Source organism: Magnolia sinica, chromosome 3 (genome assembly GCF_029962835.1).
Source record: "Magnolia sinica isolate HGM2019 chromosome 3, MsV1, whole genome shotgun sequence".
NCBI lineage: Eukaryota > Viridiplantae > Streptophyta > Magnoliopsida > Magnoliales > Magnoliaceae > Magnolia > Magnolia sinica.
Genome location: NC_080575.1, coordinates 104,149,871 through 104,171,818, shown reverse-complemented (window position 1 = coordinate 104,171,818; position 21,948 = coordinate 104,149,871). Strand labels below are relative to the sequence as shown.

At 41.0% G+C, this 21,948-nt stretch overlaps 1 protein-coding gene across 5 annotated transcripts; it reads right to left on the bottom strand.

Moving 5' to 3' along the window:
• Positions 1-382: 382 nt before the first annotated feature.
• On the bottom strand, positions 383-21,709 carry LOC131240513 (protein NRT1/ PTR FAMILY 5.2-like). 5 transcript variants are annotated; one of them, XM_058238785.1, is made up of 5 exons: positions 21,551-21,689; positions 18,419-18,565; positions 14,880-15,097; positions 3,315-3,880; positions 383-1,790 (listed from the first exon to the last, which is right to left on the bottom strand). In XM_058238785.1, the coding sequence occupies exons 3-5, from the start codon at positions 15,075-15,077 to the stop codon at positions 830-832; spliced, it is 1,725 nt and encodes a 574-aa protein (XP_058094768.1). In that variant the 5' UTR covers positions 15,078-15,097; positions 18,419-18,565; positions 21,551-21,689; the 3' UTR covers positions 383-829. The 5 variants fall into 5 exon arrangements, with proteins under 5 accessions (XP_058094768.1, XP_058094767.1, XP_058094766.1 ...); XM_058238784.1 differs by lacking the exon at positions 18,419-18,565 and having other exon boundaries at positions 21,551-21,709; XM_058238783.1 differs by lacking the exons at positions 18,419-18,565; positions 21,551-21,689 and adding an exon at positions 16,350-16,836.
• Between the last annotated feature and the right edge of the window lie 239 nt (positions 21,710-21,948).

Here is a 21,948-nt window from a genome sequence, read left to right as displayed (position 1 = left end):
GATGCTAATTATGGATTGGTCACGGTTGAAGAACCATGCCAAGACGATGATCCAGACCATTGATTTGTCCACTTTCAAATTACATACAAAGATGGTTATAATCCACCCGTTCATTTCCGAATTAAACCTCAGCTTTCGATTATCCAACCATTTCTTGATATGGGTCCCTTAGAAGCGATACATGCTGGATCAATGTGTATAAAAAAATCAAGCAAAACGAGTTCATTAAGATGAGTAGAGCCTTTTTCTTAACATGGTAACTTTTATATCCAACTTCGCTTGGAATGGAGCTCTGGCCTGACTCTTTGAGTTCTCAGAAAGCTTAAATTAAGGGAATGCAAAGAATCTTTCAAAGAAGACATGAAATCAGAACCATCCATCATCAAGAACAGCGTCTAATCACTGTACTAACCATGTACTACCTATTTCAATCCAATTTTTTCTGTGTATCTTGTACACTTTCATACAACAATCCCATGGTACTAACCATATACTACCTATTTCAATCCAATTTTTTGTGTATCTTGTAAACTTTCATATAACAATCTCTTTTCGTTCGTGGCAGATCGATAAGCCAAAAGGTATACATTGTACTTTGAATCAGACCATGATATGATACATGTCACCCCATATCAAAAGACCACCTACCCTGCAATCTTCAATGTTGGTACACCACATGATTTTCAAAACCGGCATCCAATACGATTCACTTCATTGTCTGTCATTGCTTCTTGATGCATAGAAAAGCACTTTTGTCTAGGTACATGTACCCCAAAATGACATCCCACAAGAATGATAGGCTCTTCTCCATGGAATCAAGTAATAAGATTTAAGTTGATGACACTTCATGGTTACTAGCGCTCAATGCCAAGTTCCCGTTTTCTTCATGGTTACTAGCACTCAATTCCAACTTCCCGTTTTCTTCATGGTTACTAGCGCTCAATGCCAACTTCCCGTTTCCTCCTTCGATCATTTCCATCGAATCTGTCACCTCGGCTTTATATACATAGAGCTTGACTACAATTAGGAAGAATATGAAATTCAATATGTTCAAAACAGCGAAGAATGCGTAATAGTAGTCCAGATGAGAGGCATTGAGATTATTCAGAATCCACCCTTTGTGGCCATGTTTCTCAGTGATGTGGGACACCGTCGAAAGAAGGAAACTGCTAAGGAAGTTCCCAATCCCAAGACTCGTCATGGCGTAAGAGGTCCCAAGGCTTTTCATTCCCTCTGGAGCCTGATCATAGAAGAATTCGATCTTCGCCACCTCAAGGAAAGAGTCCGCGACTCCCATAAGCACGAATTGAGGGAGTAAGACGAATATAGTGAGTGGAACTTCCTCACCATTTTGGACAACGCCGTGATCTCTAGCAACTCGTAGTCTATGCCTTTCAGTTAGAGATGCAGTCGACATGATCACAATGTGGAAGAGAAGGCCAATTCCCATCCTCTGGAGGAGGGTGATGCCCCTCGGATTCTTGGTCCACTTTTTCATGATCTTAACGAAGCAACGGTCATATATCACAACACAGATGAGCATGGTTAGTGTTACAAAGCCGACTAAGCTGGCAGGGGGAATCTTGAAGCTGGAACCGATGTGTCTCTTCAGCGTTGTACCTTGCTTGACGAAAAGTGTATTGACTTGAGCGAGCATCGTGCTTGGAATAAAGGTTGCCAATAAGATTGGAATCATTCGTAGCATTTGTTTTGTTTCTTCTACTTGGGTGACTGGACAGAGTGTCCATGGAGAGTCTAGGTCGGTTTTCACAGCCGCCTTGTTGAGAAATCTGCATCCATGAATTCAATTACAATTCGAATTAAGCAAATGTGAGGCATTGAGAACTTAGTTTTATCAAGAGGACTAAGAAAAAATAGTGATGTTTTCCTAGCATTCATAGCAAGTAGCTCTTGAATTACAGTTCTATTTCTTTCAAGTCCTAACTTGATTGAAATTTGGAGTCCAAACGAATCAATATGAATGCAAAGGGAGGATATCACAATTTGTTTATTATAACTTTATTAGATTCATAATCAAATCTGAATCAATAGTTCATCCAAATGCTGGCAAAATATAAGAAACCCTAATGACACCAATCTCATTTCTAAATGCCCAAATCTTTGCACAGTACAAAAGGGTATTCCGGACCATTATATCAGTGTCCCACTGTGGATGTAGAATGCTCCAAAAATCTCCATGATTGGAAGACCCGACCGACCAATATTCGGACCCCTTTCAGTTGAATGTGTACCATTGTTGTGTTTCTCTTCTTAATCGGCACAAATCGAAAGGCTGAGCATGTCCATTCAAGGAGATATTTGAGCCGTAGCCCATCCATGGCGGGAATTACAAAATCATGCACCCCACTTGTCAGAATCGAAGACTGCAAACACTGTGCAAGATACAGGTCACACACCATACATTTCTTCTCTATCACTTGCATGGCATGAGCATTTTACTAATATGGCTAGTCTCACTACCTAGAAACTAAAATGAAGGAAAGAAAGGCAATCCAAGAAACAGATTTTCTAAGAAAAAGGATTCCATTATCATGTTTGGGCACTTGGAAAGAGAAACATTAAGCCTAAAATCTGCAAGTCAGATCTAAGGTGGGGAGCAAAATATGTTCATTAAACTTATCTGTTTGGATGCATGGAATCCAAAGTAAAACATTCAGTTTTCCATAGATGTAATAATTCCACGTATTTGGATAGACTTTACCACAATTGGCACGAGTTACGAGGTAACTATTATCTAATGAAAAACCTCCATCCTTTTAGGAATCCTCCGGTGAACAGTAATGAAAAATGTAATCATTACAGATATCCGGAATGTGTTTTTTTGGCCTTTCCTCACATCTAAATGTTTTGAAGCCATATTGGGAAACCATGGATTCTTCGCCAAATGATAGGAAGGGAAAAGGGTGTCTCTTTAATGTGACAAATTGTGTTATTCGGATAGCAAAGAAAAGGCCGAATTCCACCCAGCAATCATTATACTTGTATAATTTATAACTTGAATAAAAAACTAAGTATTGCTAGAGGAATGTAGAATTTTCACTTTCTACTCAAACACATGAATCCATGTTTTAATAGTTCTCATGGAAATCATCATTAAATAATAATAATAATAATTATTATTATTATTGTTGTTGTTCTTCTTCTTCTTGTCGTTGTTATTTATCTTTTCTTTTGGAATATTCCGCTTATATAAAGGAATGTTACCTAAGGAATAGGTTCCTTTACAGGTAGCCAAACCACCCACATTTCACCCAAATGGGAATTATTATATTTTAAAAAAAAAAATCACTGACCTCAAAGAAGGGGTAGAATCGATCCTAAACTTGTGTTTTCCTGCATACTCTTCCAAGTCCAGATCATAGAGTTCTTTGGGGTCGTTTGGTAATGGGACCCTCCATTTACTAAGGGCAGAGACAATGACTCTAGCCATCCTTGTAAAGGGACTCCCAGAGGGTAACTTGTGCCTATAGAAAGGTGTCCCAGCTAAGAAGATCGCCACTGAAATCGCAAGCCCAAGCGTTGGCAGCCCATAGCCCAGTGTCCACCCCACATTGTCCTGTATGTACACAAGGACTGTGTTCGCGAAGAGTATCCCGAAGAATATGCTGAACATCCACCAGTTGAAGAATGAGAGCTTGTGGGCCCTCTCCTTGGGCTCAAAATCATCAAACTGGTCCGCGCCTATGGTCGAGATGTTGGGCTTAGTCCCACCCGTCCCGACCGCCAGTATGTATAGCCCACAGAAGAATACACCAAGTTGCAATGTAGAAGCTTTCTTGCAGTCGGCAATGTTGTCTAGATGACAAGGAGGCGGTTTTAGTGAAGGGAGAGATACCGCCAGCGTCAGCAGACACATCCCCTGGAAACAGAGAAGATTGATTAATAGAAATTCATCCACAGCGACAGAAAAAACAACCATGCATGGTTATATTTGCACTAACGTATCTCGTTATATATCAATTGTAGAGTGATTAATGCTGTGGGTGAAATGTGTTCATCTGATCATGATTTGAAGGGGATGATAAATGGAAATGGGCCCCACTTAATCTGACCAATAGCTAAGTTTCACTATGGGTTTCAAGGGCTGGACTCATGTGCTGTTTTTTTTTTTTTTTCACAATTTAAGAAAAGGCTGGCCTACTTTTCGGCCGTACATGTGGCATGGTTGTATGCCAATCCAGGCTGTCCAAATCACTGGCCCAACAGTGGATGGAGCATGAGTGAAAAATTGCACTGAGAAGATAGTAGTAACCATCTGATTTTGCCTTCTAATTTGGGCTACTCACTATTTCACTTTCAACCATCTATTTGATTAGTTGGATGATTAGAATTTCTTGATCAATGTGGTTTGCGAGAGATGCTCCATCGACAATGGGACCCACAATTTGGATGGTCTGAATAGCTATGCATTATTAGTGTCAGATTGAGGGGGATGAGTCACCACCTTTTTTCAAATTTTGTGAAAACCTGATCATTTCTCCTAATTTGAATTTGTAATGCAGGCCAAAGGCGCCAAAACATGCAAAAAAAGTTATACCACTTGCAATTGCACGGCATGAAATGGTAAACAAAGCATCAAAATCCATTCAAACTCTGTAGCAGGAAAAACAAACTGATTGAATGGGCCCCATCATCTAATTGTGGCCATGGGAATGAACGGTTCGTGCATAAATTGGTCGGTGGTCAGTTTTTTTGGGCGAAATCAGATGGTTAAGATCATCCACTTGGGGTGATTTTTGGGCTATGGTCCATCACAGTAGGGCAAGCAACTTGGACGGTTTGGATGGCTATATGAATGAACAATGAGTCACCACCATTGTAAGGGAAAGCATCGCCCTAGTCGAGCTCAATTTAGAATGCTGGTGAGTCACTTCGAGTTGAGTGGACCCGAACCGTCTACAACGCCTATTTTACGCAGCTACGCCTTCCATGCTTTATTAGTAAATCCACTCCGTCCATCAGGTAGGAACCCTTATTTTAACCGTACATGTAAAAACCAGCCTGATAGAAAGCTATGATTGGCAATACCGATTGAAGCAATGTGAATTTGCTCCTAAAACATCTAAATTTTCAAATGGTGTGGCTCACATGATATATAGGATCAGGATGCTTTTATTTGTTCACTTCATGACAGTGAGTTACACCTGATTATCGGGGTTTGATGAGAGTAAACAGAATGGTGGCCCCATACACAGTCCTATGGTTAGACTCCCATCCCTATCGTGGCCGGTGGTGTGGCCCATCTCACTTCATGGCCAAGAGTTGAGGATAGAACCTGATGAACGGTGTAGATTTTACGTATACAACAAGGGTTGACTCTATCCAGTCAGAAGTAGAACACCAAAATTACAGAGAGAGAGAGAGAGAGAGGTGTTATCCCATGCTGGGAGGCGGATTGCCTGCAGCCGTAAGGCTCCGTCAGGCCCACTGTGATGTATGTGTTATATCCACTCGGTCCATCTATTTTTTCCAGCTCATTTAAGGACAAAAACCCAAATATAAAGAAGATCAAAAGCTCAAAGTGGACCACACCAGGGAAATAGTGGGGATAAAAATGCTTATGTTGAAACCTTCTTATGGCCCACCATGATGTTTAGATGCTATCCAACCCGTTGATAACGTGATTCCAAGATAGATGAAAGGAAAACATAAATATCAACTTGACCAAAAAATTTTGTGCCCCCCAATTTTAATGGTCATCATTCAATCCCCACTTTTTACTACGGTGTGGCCCACTTGACCTTTAGATCTGCCTCATATTTAGATTCATTAAATAACATGAGCTGGGGAAATGGATGGACAGAGTGGATGTAATACACGCATCACGGTGGGCCACAGACTGCAGCTGGCTGCATGCAACCTGCCTCCACCATGCTCTCTCCGAAATGTTGCACAATACTAATCGTTTTTTTACCTTACGTACAAGTGGGGGCAAATGGGGCTGTGGGGCTGTGGTTCATTGATCCGAACGGTTGGTATTATTTTTCACACTGTAGATAGCCCATGCACTAAAAATATAGGATTGAAGGAATCCTACCTTTAAATAGTGGCAAACAAATGGACATGATCAGATATCAATATCATCCAGCAAGAATCTTCCAATCTAAAGTATTTTTGTTGTTGACCGTCCATGTTGAGGCCCGTCGCATCAAGGGACCTAGTTGTACAACCTAACCTTTCGGCTAGAGCATTGCATGTTAAAAAGTAAAAAGTAAAAAACAATGATGAGGTCAGGCCTATGTAAAACAAGTTCATCATTGACTGAGGGATGGAACCTCTGTAGCAGACACTGAGTCCCACTTTAGCGTCATGGATTCGATTGCGTTAGGTCATAATAAATAAATAAATAAGGCTCCTTTCAAACTAACCAAACACATCCAGCTAGGCCTATAGAACCACCGAGGATCTTAATACACCGCAACGGAATACCAGCAGGATCTTAAACAATAATAATGAAAGACTATATAATACCTCTTATGGTATATATTTTTGCTTGATTTGACCACATTAGATCTAATGACTCAGATGATATTACATAGTAGTAAAATCTTAATAAAAGATAAATCAAAGATCTTTTCGGCTGCACTAACGGTCAAATGTGATCAGAATTCAAAAAGTTATGAATAGTCTCAAAAAAGTAAGTTTAGTGAGATACAATCATAAGATAAGTCTTGTGTATCCTACTCACATGATAAAGCTAACTATTCAACATAATGACCTCATGAACGAGATGGGTGTCAACCAAACCACAGTCGTGGTCAGTGATATATGAATTCAAACGAGGCATCATGATATCTTGCAAAAGCTTTTACAACCTAAACCACTTAAGTAGTAGAGTGGCGACGATGCCAGGTTGGCTGAGTTTCATGTGCACTATACACATTCAGTTTTTGAGGTAGTGATGTAGAGCGGGTCGCGGACAGTTACATGGCCAAGATGGATCAGAAAAGGCCCGGTCGACGACAGAAGTGATCCAGACTATCGGACCTTAGATCGGCCATATCTTGCAATCCGGAATGAGTTATCTGACGTAAAATATATGATTTTGGGGTAGAACGAGCTACTGAAGCCAACCAACCCCGCTACGCCGGGTTGCGCAGCCCGGAATTGTGAAAAACCCCTGGATCGATGGTCGTTTCCCTGTTTTAATTTCGTTTTTACTATAAATAGTAAGTTTTAGTTTGATTATAACTCTTCATCCGTCGGGCTTTAGGAGTTGCGCCCAACGTGAAAAGAGCTTAGAATAATTAGGAGAACGGTTTGGTGAAGCCAAATAGGACACTTACTATTTTTGGCCGAAAACCTTGCGCACTAGTAGACATCACGACCGTCTATAAATAGTAAGTTTACTATTTATAGTAAGTCACGGATTCTAAGAGTTTGAGTTGTAGTTTGATTCTAATTTCTTTCCCATTGCTTGGTAACCCTATTTAAGGGGTTGTGAACTCGTTTTTAATTTATCAATTAATCAATTTCGAATTTATTAGAATTTATTTCTATTTTCTCCTTTCTTTCCTCGTGGATTCGAGAAGTCTCTGTGAGAAGTCCAGAGAAGCTCCGTGGATTCGGAGTAGTTATCCTCATCGCGTTCATCCCTGCGTCAATTGGTATCAGAGCGAGGATTCCCCTTGGGCCAATGGCAAACAACGAAGGTATAAATCAAAATCCCGTGGACGGTGATCCAGGGATTCGTTATCTTTCGGAAAGAATGAAAGCTTTCTACCGGGAGAGTCAGTTGACCATGCAAGGGCTGCAGGCAACTCTCGACCGTCTTGCGGATGCGCTACTTCCGCCCCGAGTCCTAGGCGGTGCTCCACCACCCGTGGTGGCTCCACCACCCATGGTTGCTGTACGACACAACCCCGATTTTCGTAGAGCACTACTAGTGGCAAACCGTAGGGCTACACCAGATGATTCAAGTTCTAGCAACAAGGACCTTAATGAGGGTTTTGCCTGACGACCAATCCATGGAGGTGATCATCTAGATCGTGCTGAAAGAGACTATCGAGGTAAGGCTGAACTTCCTAGTTTTAACGGTTTATTACGTATAGAAGATTTTCTCGATTGGCTAGCCAAAGTAGAGAGATATTTTGATTACATGGATGTGTCAGATCATAAAAGGGTAAAATTGGTAGCGTTTAAATTAAAATCTGGTGCTTCTGCATGGTGGGAACAATTACAACTCTCACGAGCTCGCCAGAACAAGGCGCCCATCTCATCATGGCCACGGATGAGACGTCTTCTTCGATCTCGATTTCTCCCCAGTGATTATGAGCAGATATTATTTTAGCAATATCAAAATTGCAGGCAAGGAAATCGAACAGTCACAGATTACACTGAAGAATTCCAACAGCTGGCTACACAAAACGATCTATTAGAATCTGAGTCACAGAATGTGGCACGATTTATAGGTGGGTTGCGACCGACAATTCAGGACCGAGTTCAGATGTACCTAGTCGGAACTGTGGATGAAGCAGTTCAATTGGCGGGTAGGGCAGAAACACAACTTGCAAGAGCTCCTGCTCATCCATATCTTTCAACTCGATCCCCCATGACGGGTCCCACGTAGGATCCAGTGCTGCCACGAGGAAAAGACCTAGTACCTCAACTTCCTACAACCGCAAACCGTGATATGAGGAGCGGCTCATCCAGGCCTCAACGTGCAGCACCTACAACAGCGAGTCCGAGTAGGATTCCAAATCCTTATGCTTGGCCAAGGTCGAACAATTGTTACCACTGTGGCCAACCAAGTCACTTATCAAACACTTGTCCTCAACGTCCTGCAGCATACTTGACTATAAACGAAGGGGGCACTGAAGATGAGGCTGCAGAAGAAGACCATCGCTTTGATGAACATGAACAAATCACTGAAGAAATAGCATGTGGCGATGAAATGACGGGTGAGGATCGTGGCGAATTTCTAGTTGTGAAGCGATTGCTGTATGCCCCACGAAAGGAATTACATCCACAACGACACAATATATTTTGTACTCGGTGCACCGTCAATGGAAATATCTGTGATGTGATCATAGACAGTGGTAGTAGCGAGAATATCGTCTCAAGAGTGATGGTGGACAAGTTGCGACTACCAACTATGAAACATCCTTCCCCGTACTCAATTGGCTAGATAAAAAAGGTGAATGAGACCAAGGTAACTGAATAATGTACTATCTCATTTTCAATTGGCAAAAATTATAAAGATCAAATACTTTGTGACGTGGTCGATTTGGAAGCTTGTCATATGTTACTCGGTCGACCCTAGCAGTCGGACCGTGATGCGACCCATCGGGGACGAGATAATGTTTACGTATTCGTCAAGGATAATAAAAAAATAATCCTTGCCCCTATGGCACCAGAGAACCACCCTGAAGCCTCTAAAGTGGAGGAGAGTTTTCTCTTGACCATTCGAGATTTTATGGAAGAATCCAAGAAAACCGGTGAGGTATACGCTGTAGTGGTGAAGGGCGAGGAAGAGGAACCCTCAAACATCCTTCCAAGTTTAAGACTGTTGTTAAACGAATTCAAAGAAGTCTGGCCTGAGGATTTACCTGATGGATTGCCCCCCATGAGGGACATCCAACATCACATAAACCTCGTCCCTGGGGCTAGCCTGCCCAATCGCCCTCATTATCGGATGAGTCCGAAGGAGTGTGAGATACTTCAAGGGCAAGTGGACGAATTGATCTGTAAGGGTCTCTTGAGAGAGAGCATGAGCCCATGTGCCGTACCAGCATTATTAACGCTAAAAAAAGATGGAAACTGGCACATGTGTGTCGACAGCCGAGCAATCAATAAAATTACCATCAAATATCGGTTCCCAATAACACGGTTGGATGACATGCTCGATATGTTAGAAGGGGCCAAGGTGTTCTCTAAACTAGATCTAAGGAGCGGGTACCATCAGATTCGTATTCGACCTGGTGATGAGTGGAAAACAGCATTCAAAACCAAGGGTTGTGTGAGTGGCTGGTCATACCCTTCGGCCTATCGAACGCACCAAGTACTTTTATGCGTTTGATGAATCAAGTTCTAAAACCGTTCACTGACCGATTTGTGGTAATATATTTTAATGCATATTGATATATAGCCAGGATGAGGCGGAGCACAAGAAACATCTCAGGAAGGTGCTTTAGGTCATCCAACTTAACAAGTTGTACCTCAACTTGAAGAAGTGTAGTTTTTTAACTGACAGCCTATTGTTCTTACGATTTGTTGTAATGTCCACAGGCATTCGTGTGGATAATGAAAAGGTGCGAGCTATTAGGGAATGGCCGATCCCGACAAACATTCATGAGGTGAGGAGTTTTCACGGGTTGGTGACTTTCTATCGTCGATTTGTGTGAGATTTTAGCACCATAGTCGCGCCTATAACAGATTGCATGAAAAAATGACTGTTCCAATGGACCGATAAAGCTGATAAGAGCTTTCATGAGATCAAGGATCGTTTGTCTACAACACCGGTCTTGGTGCTTCCTAATTTCGACAAATTATTTGAGGTTGAGTGTGATGCTTCATACGTCGGAATTGGAGGAGTATTATCACAGGAAGGCAGGCCGGTAGCCTTCTACAGCGAGAAGCTCAGCGAAGCCCGAAAGAAGTGGTCGACTTATGAGCTTGAATTGTACGCAGTTGTTCAGGTGCTGCGACATTAGCGGCATTATCTGATTCAAAGAGAGTTTGTTTTGTACACTGACCATCAAGCATTAAAGTTTATTAATAGTCAGACTAACGTGAATCGTGTGCATGTTAGATGGGTTACGTTTTTACAGGAATTCACGTTCGTTCTGAAGCACAAGTCAGGGCAGCAGAATAAGGTGGCTGATGCACTTAGCCGCCGTACATCACTACTAGTTATAATGAGCAACGAGGTAGTCGGCTTCGACTGTCTCAAGGAGCTGTATGCCGAAGATGAGGACTTTAAAGATTCTTAGATGAAGTGTCAAGAAGGTCACCCCAGTGACCTTCATATACAGGACGATTTTCTCTTCAAAGGGAATCGATTGTGCATCCCCCAAAGTTCTCTGAGGGAGCAGATTATTCAAAAGCTACATGGAGGTGGCCTTGGTGGACACCTGGGGCGAGACAAGACGCAAGCTCTTATGGAAGAGCGATATTACTGGCCGCAGTTAGTACGCGATGTAGGAAAAGCCGTACAACGTTTTCATGTTTGTCAGACCTCCAAGGGACAATCTCAGAATACGAGCCTCTACACCCCGTTACCTGTGCCTAACGGTCCTTAGGAGGATTTATCAATGGACTTCGTGCTTGGTCTCCCGCGAACACAACGCGGCATGGATTCGGTGTTCATGGTGGTAGATTGTTTCTCAAAGATGGCGCACTTTATCCCATGCAAGAAGACCCTCGATGCAACACACGTGGTAAATTTATTTTTCAGGGAGGTCGTTCGGCTACACGGGGTCCCCAAGACCATTACACGGGGCGGACTTTATGGAATCGATTCGATACACGACTTCAATTCAGTAGTGCTAATCACCCACAGACTGATGGGCGGACCGAAGTTGTGAATTGCACGTTGGGAAACCTCCTTCGTTGTATTTCAGGAGAAAAACCGAAGCAGTGGGATTTGGCCTTGTCTCAAGCAGAGTTTGCATTCAACAATATGGTGAACCGCTCGACAGGGAGATCACCGTTCCAGATTATTTATGGACGAGTGCCTCGCCACACACTTGACTTGGTCCCTCTGCCCAAGCACCCAGGCACGAGCATTGCAGCAGAACATATGGCAGACAAGATCATGAGCATCCATGCAGAAGTGCAGACCAAGCTACATGCCTCGAACGAGAAGTATAAGGAACAAGCGGACAAGCATCGGCGACAAAAAGTGTTCGAGGTAGGCGACTACGTTATGGTCCATTTGCGCAAAGAGGGATTTCTGACCGGGACGTACAACAAGTTAAAAAATAAGAAGATTGGACCAGTACCAATCATCCGAAAGATCAATGACAACGCTTATGTTGTTGATCACCAAGATGACATGACAATCTCACGGACTTTCAATGTCACAGACCTAACCGAGTATCATGAACCAGAGCATGACGAGAACTCGAGGATTAGTTCTTTTGAAGTGGAGGAGACTGATATAGAGCGGGTCGCGGACAGTTACATGGCCAAGATGGATCAGAAAAGGCCCGGTCGACGACAGAAGTGATCCAGACCATCGGACCTTAGATCGGGCGTATCTTGCAATCCGGAATGAGTTATCTGACGTAAAATATATGATTTTGGGGTAAAACGAGCTACTGAAGCCAACCAACCCAGCTATTCCGGGTTGCGCAGCCCGAAATTGCGAAAAACCCCTGGATCGATGGTCGTTTCCCCGTTTTAATTTCGTTTTTATTATAAATAGTAAGTTTTAGTTTGATTATAACTCTTCATCCGTCAGGCTTTAGGAGTTGCGCCCAACGTGAAAAGAGCTTAGAATAATTAGGAGAACGGTTTGGTGAAGCCAAATAGGACACTTACTATTTTTGGTCGAAAACCTTGCGCACTAGTAGACATCACGACCGTCTATAAATAGTAAGTTTACTATTTATAGTAAGTCGCGGATTCTAAGAGTTTGAGTTGTAGTTTGATTCTAATTTCTTTCCCATTGCTTGGTACCCCTATTTAAAGGGTTGTGAACTCGTTTTTAATTTATCAATTAATCAATTTTGAATTTATTAGAATTTATTTCTATTTTCTCCTTTCTTTCCTCGTGGATTCGAGAAGTCTCTGTGAGGAGTCCAGAGAAGCTCCGTGGATTCGGAGTAGTTATCCTCATCACGTTCATCCCTGCGTTAGGCAGTAGCTGGAGAAAGAGATTACTATCACTTACACATGGTGTCTTGAAAAAGCTCATCCACAAAACAGGAGCTGGATCTGTGCACAACCAATAGTCAATCTACGGCAAATGACTAGTATGCATGGCATATCTTAATAGGCTACAACTATCTTCAGGCCCAAACGATTATTTTCTCATCAGTAGGTGTGAGTGACTATGAATATCTCTCTCCAGCTACTGCCTCAAAAACTCAATAAATAGGAGAAAGATGAAGAGCTCTAGGTCTCCCAATTCAATACAAATCAAATCTATGGCACAATGATGGCTAATCTATTTTATCTTATCTTACTTTATCCTGGACTAGTAATAGTATAATCCAATCTATGTATGCTATTATGTTGGATAGACTTTTGTATACTAGTATAATATCGCCCGTCTACACCGTTACGCTAGACTGACTTATATTAGTAGTGTAATTCTCTTCTATTTACGCCGAGCATTGGATCACAAGTATGATATTTTCTTTTCTTTTTTAGTGGTGTAATTACTTTTGTCTACACATAAGTCGTTGGACCAATGAAGACTTAGATCTAAAGCCTTACTATCTACATTGCAAACAATATCAGATTGCCAAGGGAAATTATTATAAAATTTTATTTACATTTTAATTAATACAATTGAGTTCATTCTACATATTGTACGAATCAAGTTATCTCTGCTATTATCTTGTAAGAAAAAGTTTTTTCAACTGAAAGTAAAAAAGAACTAATTAAAATGATGAACCTCCCATCCACAAATTACTTGATTTCATTTGCAAGTGGCTAAATAAATAGCTGAATTGCTTTAGTTCTTGGTCATAGATGACAGTCTCTTTGTATATCTCAATGCTTGGGGTCACATGTGACTGGTTTGGATTGACTCTAACAGGTTCTAACACTCTTGGCACTATACACTTATATTAATGACCAAATTTTGAGACAAAATATGGTGCCCCTACCGTAGTACCAAATAAGTTCCAGTTTCCACCCTTTAACTGCATCTTAAGTAATGATATGACCTGTTCATGTTTTGAATTCTATAAGGCCCAGGCGATTGTAAGAAACATTTGTTGAACAAGTGATTATCTAAAAAGATTAAATATTTAATGGCTCATATTTAGCTGGAGATACAAAGGTCAATATAATTAAGTATGATTATAAGGCCATAGCCACAGGGTGCGAACTTGCAACTGTATGGAACCGTGGCAGGTTAATTGGCCACTTTAGAAGCCGCCCTACTACATAATGGTCAATTGTAGTAGCATTCTCTCTAGCTTGTGTAAAAGCAATAGTAATGAAAATAATATATATTTTTTTCCTTTTTAATTTTAGTAATCCCACTATAAGAGGAAAGAGCATATGAAAAATGTAACCGATTCTTTAAGTCCCACCATCCACTCGGAATAGCCTTTCCACCTAATGGTAGGTTCCATTCTAGGGGTCTTCCCTTTTGCATTTGAAAACACCTTCAAACCAAATGCTAGGGACCTAATCAATGCTGATGAAACCCATCAAGCAAAAGCACTTAAACCAATGTGGAACATAACAAATACCTACCATACCTACCATACTATAATCATAATAGGAACCTAGTGATAGGGCCATTATTCAGTGGCCGAAAATGTTGATCTGATGGACACCACCATGTATGGGCCATTCTCTAGAAATCTTCCCCAGTAGAATATCCTAACAGTCCAATCATTGAAACTTTATTATAAAAAAAAAAAAACCATGTATTTGCATGCAGGCCACTAATCTAAAGGTCAGGAAAGTCTATAGATGGTTTTTCTTGGCATTGTCCTAAATCAATGAATTTAGGAAGCACACTTCTCACAGTTTGACCTTTCGATATTTCCATTAAAATTAACTGTGACTCATGTCAATGGTTTTCAATGGCTACAGGATTCCACCTGGACTATCTTCCTATCCAAACATGCTGTTAGAGGACTTATTCAATGGTTTAACTATGAGTTTCTATTAACGGGTCCATTAGCTCAATGATCCAAAACGTTGATATGATGATGATGGGAATACATTACCGAGAGATAAACACAGGAGGCGATGGAGAAAGTCCAAAAACGGCCGAGATGAGCATCAGCGACGTAGGCACCCAAGATGGGCATCAACCAAACAGTTCCGGCCCAGTTGGTGACGTTGTTCGAGGAAGAGACAGTGCCCTGATGGAGCTTCTTCGTCATATACAACACCAGGTTTGACGATATTCCGTGGAATGACATCCTTTCAAACACTTCGTAAACTGCCAATCATACACATCCAAACACCCTTTTTAATGTAATTACGTGTAATAGATACATGGCCAACTTTTCAAATATCCAGGCGGTCCATCAGTTGGGTCCGACTGTCTAGTTGCCCCGTGGACCAAACAACATGTTTTTTCACTACTTTTTAGGTGGGGTCCATCGCATGGACGGATTGGATCTCACACATGCATGACATGTAGCCATTTGCAGATCAGGCTGTCGACTCTAGGTGCATCTAGGGGTGCACATGGTTCCGGTTTGGTTCGATTATGGGGTGAAATCAGAATCGAACCATTCCCATCAGTTCCAGGAAAACTAGAACCAAACCAGACCGTTTGCACCTAAAACCGAATTGGAACTGGACCGTAAAAAGACGGTTTGGCTCCGGTTCAGTTATACGGTTCTGGACTTTTTATAATCTAACCCAATTGCAATGTTTTTTATTATAATTCAGCCCAAGCTCCTCCACTATAACTTTCGCAGAGAGTAATCTTGTCATGGTTTGTTTTTATGACCTTTTGGTGTTCCCAAAATGATTTTGTTGCCAATGTCTATTCAGGTTATAATTCATTTGATGAATGGTCTAATTTTTTTATGTTTTAAAATAAAATAAAATGTAAATATTTATTGACCAATGGGTTCAGTTTTAGGTTCGGTTCTATGGTCTGATTTACGGACTAGTTCAGTTCTACATAACTCTAAACCAAGAACTGAATCAAACTAATTGATTATTTGATTTTTGGAACCGAAGCTTCAACCGGTGTACTTCATAACTGAACCAAACTGTGCAGTCCGGTCAGTTCTGATCCGGTTTACCAGTTCTACCAGTTCTGTGTGCACCCCTAGGTGCATCCTAGGATATAAAACAAATAGCCAACTACACAATTCTTCAAACTTGTATGCGGATGGAAGTGCCCACGCATGGATCTTTCATGAGATTGTTAAGAGACCACCAAAAGTTGGCTGGGAAATTAATATGGATTCTCAACCACCACCACCATAGGATGAGAGATGTGTTACACGTAATGTTACACGTGGTTGTGGTAGTGTAACCGTTCATCATAATATAGTGGAATTATCAAAAGGAAAATAAGTGAAATGGCACATTGCCACCTTAAAAGTGGAATATCACGAAGCGAGACCTTTCAATTTTGGGAATTTGGGTGCATGGGCCATGCACAGTGAGAGCCACGCGACGACTGAACCATTGGCTAACTAAATCGTGTAAAATAAGGGCGGCGCACGTACTGATTTTCATAAAAAGTGGCGCGTGCGAGACTACTATCATTCTTCGGTCGGATGGCACATGTGAGAGATTATCATCAAGTGGGGTGTAGTGTGAAAATGTCCAAGACTGAAAACAATATTGGTCCATTGATCATGAGTGAGGCCAGACTGGTGCTGACAGAAAATTTAATGTCAGGAAAGAACCCTAATAATCTAAGTTCAACCTATATTTATGGTTCAACCACTGGCGTACCATCTGATTTTTGGTACGTGGCAGGTCATGGTATGCACTACCTCATAAATGGCCTGTATCTCCACCACAGCCACGGTGGAACCGGACGCGGATTGCCTACTGACGCCAGTAGCTACTGGACAGTTCTCTGTGGGCCTAACCATGATGTATTTGTTTCATCCAAGCCTTCCATTCATTTTTCTATCTCATTTTAGAACATGAGCCCAAAAATGAGACAGATCAAAATCACATGTAGACCACACTCAAGGAAATAGTGGTGATTGAAAGGCCACTATTACAAACTTCTTGAGGGTGACAAAAGTTTTAGATGAAGCTAATATTTTTGTTTTCTGTTCATCCAGGTCTGTGTGACCTAATCAAAAGATTGGATGGAAAATAAACAAAAAAAAAAAAAAAAATTTTGAACAATTACAATGGGCTTAGGAAGTTTTTAATGATGGGCGTTCAATCACCACTGTTATGTGGTCCGCTTGAGATATGCATGTCTCATTTTTGGTATTATCCCCTAAACTGATATGCAGGAGTACATGGGCAGTATCGATAAAACACATGTATCGTAGTGGCGCCCACATCAGTGTCAGGTGGAACCAAGCTTAGGATGGTAGCCGTCATGCATGACTCGTTGTCATCAAAACAGGGCATGGAAATTGAGAGAGGGATTATTCAAATGATCAAATATTGCATCATTTAATGAAGCCATTTTTCATATAACCACCTAATCATTTATTGCATATAACAATAGTAAAAAGAAAAAAGAAACAGCCTACTTCTAAAAAAACTCTAAATAAATGCTTAGCCTAAAAAGCAGTTACTTTTACTTTGACCATCGTGGAGTAAGTAAAAAGAGCACTAAGGCAAACATGAGCTCAGGTAGGCAACGTTTAGTAGGGCCCACTACAATGTCTTTGACATATCCACACTGTCTATCAAATTCACGAGCTCAGGGGAGAATGTGAGCCAAAAATTTAATCATATAAAAAACTTAGGTGAGAGGTACATCACACAATACATTTGGATTGAATACATTATTGAAATTTTATTAGAACTTGTGGAAGTTTCAGATAAGGTTAATATTTGTATTTTCATCTCATCCCAGAAGGCATCAACTTATGAACGCTTTGAATGGAAGAAGTAATGGTGGGCCTTATAAAGGTATCAACACTAAGCGTCTCCATCCCCCACTCTTTCTAGTGGTATAGCCAACCTGAGTTTTATGTTTGAATTCACATCTTACATGAGCTTGTGAAATTGATGAACAGAATGGACGTCACAAATATATCATAGTGGGCATAAACAAATAATATAATAGATGACATTTAACCATTAGTTGACTAGGTAGGTGGGTTAGATAGACGGACTTTTACTATGAGCAATTTAGTCATTTAAAAAATATCATATCTTAGTGAATAGTCACTTTTTAATGATCTCAAAGATAAATCTTTATTTGAAAAGACTTTAAAAGTAAGCAATTTTTATATATACACTAAATAAGACAATCATGCAAAAAAATTAATAAAAGAATATGACGATAGAAAACTTTGTATATGAAAGAATTGTGGTAGTAGGGTTTCCAATGGTCATATCAACTATGTGCTTACACATAACCTAGCACTACATGTGGAAGAATTTTCATAAGGTCTGCATATAGTCCAAGAAGTCCTCCTTTCTGGAAGGGTCTTGTTTTTGGCCTATAGAGAATCCTCCGATGACATGTACATCCTAGGTCGGTTTCAATGGTGGATGTCATTATCCCCACTTTTTCTTTTTTTCTTCCTGTGAACATGGTAGAGACAATTTGCACATTGGAAAGTGAGGGGGCCTTCATAGTCGTTTACACCTTGACGTATACGATGGTCTCGTTTACACTGTGATGTATACAACGGTCGATGAAGTCCTCTGAAGAGACAAAACTTGCACAGGCGATGTCATTTTCCTCACTCTTTTCTACTGTGTATCACACTTGAGCTCTGGAGATGATTCAATTCTGAGATCATATATTAAAATGATCTAGTAAAATGGATGGACAGCAGAGATAAAACACATAAATTTTAATAGGCCTTACAAAGCCCGGTCAACAGGGATATATCCGTGGTGTTGGTGTCACCATGCAATCCACCTCAATAGTTTCTGATAGAATCTTGATCCTTTATTGCTGGGAAATAGGGATTTCACTTTTCTTGCATTTTCACTGGCTCACATCATTTATGAGCCATTAGCTATCATTATCTAATTCAGTAGTGTCTTATGACATGACCAATGAAAATGCAGGAAACGGGAAATCCTGTTTTCCAGCAACAGATCCGGACTCCTGGTAATTAAGGTGTAAATTGTGCAATAAAGGATGGCTAGTGGTCCGTGATACGTGGGCCCACCATGATATATGTGTCTCATTCACACCGGCCATCCATTTTTCATATCATTTTATGGCACTAGCCTGAAAATGAAGTACATCTAAATCTCGAGTGGACCACGTCACGGGGAAACAGTGTTGATTGAACGCGTAGAGTAAAAATCTATTATAAACTTCCTGAGGTTATCTGTTTTTTTTTTGCGTCACTCAGGTCTGTATGACCTAATCAACAGGTTGGATGTTAAATAAACATTACAGTGAACCAGTGTTGATTGAACGCGTAGAGTAAAAAACTATTATAAACTTCCTGAGGTTATCTTTTTTTTTTCCTTCACTCAGGTCTGTATGACCTAATCAACAGGTTGGATGTTAAATAAACATTACAGTGAACTGTATGAAGTTTAACGGTGGACATTTAATTACATAGTCCACCTGAGATTTAGGTGGAACTCATTTTTTGGGACCATGCTCAAAAATGATATGAAAAAATGAATTTCTAAAAAAAAAAAATAGATGAAAAAAAATTAGTGAACCGCATGGATAAATCGCATACATTATGGTGGCGGCCAAAGAACACCCGCCCCTAGCCACCTGCGTAGTGGAAGCGTCACTATCCAAACTGCGCCCATATAGAAATGTTCATATACAACATTGGATAGATGCAACACGTTGGAGAGAAATGAACCGTTGTAGGTGAACGTCTCATGCAACATTTGATGGAAACGTGTAACACGTGGATTCGGCCTTAGGAAAGGGAAATCGGATTGCGCACTGAGTTACTCGGTAGGCTCTTTAAGTCTTCTCGCACTGAATAAACTCAGTTGGGCCCACTGTGATTATATTTAGTTTATCCACGCCGTCCATCCGTTTTTTCAGGTCATTTTAGGATTGATCCAAAAAAGTGAATCATATCCGAGGCTCATGTGGAGCATACCACAGGAAACAGTGGGAGTAATGATTTCCACCGTATAAACTTTCTTAGGGCCCATAGTGATGTTTATTTATCATCCAACCTGTTCATAAGATCACACAGATATGTATGAAAGGAAAAGAACAAATATCAGCTTGATCCAAAACCTTTTTGGCCCCACAAAGTTTTCAATAGTGGACGTGCAATTAGCACTGTTTCCTGTAGTGTGGTCCACTTGAGTCTTGTATATGCTTCATTTTAGACAAAATACATGAAATTATCTTTTAAAATGTATGGACGGAGTGGATACAATATATAAATGACGGTGGGCACCACTGAGTGTACTCAGAGTTACTGAGTATGCAATTGGCTTCCGAAGAAAAGGGCAAAAGTACATGAACAAAAAGCGGCTATTCACACATCCCCTAGAGAAGAGAGGGTTCAAAAGAGACTATTATGGACGCGGATTGCGCACTGAGCACCATTATCTACGTGTCTTATCCACGCCGTCCATCCGTTTCTCCAGCTCATTTCAGAGCATGAACCCAAAAATTAAAGTATACGCAAAGCTCAAGTGGACCACACCATAGAAAAGAGTGGGAATTAAATGCTGACTGTTGAAAACTTCCAGGGGGCCACAGAAGTATTGGATCAAGCTTATAATTGTATTTCCCTTCACACATGTCTGTGTGACCTTATGAACAGGTTGGATAACAAATAAACATCACATTGGGCCTGGGAAGGTTTCAACGGTGGATTTCATCATCTGCCCTGGGAAGGTTTCAACGGTGGATTTCATTATCTCCACTCTTTCATGTGGTGTGGTCCACTTAAGATTTGGGTATGCTTTAATTTTGGACTAATGACATAAAATGAGATGAACAAATGGATGGACGGTGTGGATAAGACACATACGTCACAGTGAGCCGCACAAAGTTTACTCAGCCCACTGGCGTGCATACCCAATCAGCATCCGACTCTTATGTTATTTTTGCACCACTCAAAAATGGCGGTGGTTCTTCAATTGCACACAGTTGTACGGCAATCCAGGCTATCTATTTGATGGCCATTAATCGGACAGTCAGGATTACTTGATCATTCTGATTTTAAAAATAGATCCTCCATCAACAATTTAGACGACCTGGATAGCTGTACATTAGCGCAAGGAAGAGGAGTAGCTAATCTTCTTAGATTGTGCAAAACTAACACAGAAGTCCATTCCCATTGTCAAAATGCAGAAATAAGCCAGCTTCAAGGGAAGGAGTCGGGATCCTCTCTTATCGGGTCAACAGGGATTTCCTGTTACCCTATTGGTTTGGCGTCCGAAGCTTTTTTTTTTTAATTTTATTTATTTATTTAGTGAGTAGTGACGTGGACCAATGAGGATTAGGGTATCAGGAAATCTCTGTTGACCAGATAACAGAGGATCCGGACTCGAAGGTAAGATGGTCGTACAAAATTCAAAGGCGCTCTGACTCTTGAGATAACAAGAAAAAACAGATCCCATATAGTCCATTGAATTTGGGTACTTAATGACCACGGATTGGATGATTAGGGTTGCTTGATCAGTGTGATATTCCAACTAGGATCCATCCACAATGTTCCCCACATGAAAGCAGAGCAGCCCAACTAAATCTATGGGACATGAAATGAAAGTGCCCATAAAAACTAGAAGAGAGAGAGAGAGAGAGAGAGAGAGAGAGTATTACCTACAACGAAACCACAAGCCTTCCATCCTCCTCTCTCTAATCGACGGACAGGGTTCCCTTTTAGATCTACAGAGCCGTCCCGTGTGAAATCCCCACACGCTGTTTCTACGCAACTAGCCATCAGATCTTTTCTTTTTCCCTCTTCTTCTTCTTCTTCTTCTTCTTTTTATTTTTTATTTTTATTTTTTTTTTTATTCGTACCCAGTGCTGCACCCAACGCCTTATTTATAGGGATTTCTATGCCTACAGAGGATCCGAGATAATTTCCAAAATGCCGCCCGTCTCGTTTTCTCAAGACAAGTGGTGGTGGTGACTCGGCGCGTAGGATGACAAAAACAGTAACTGGACCCCTCGATTCTTGCCAAAATAAAGCGGAGGAGGGGTGTCGTGACATTACA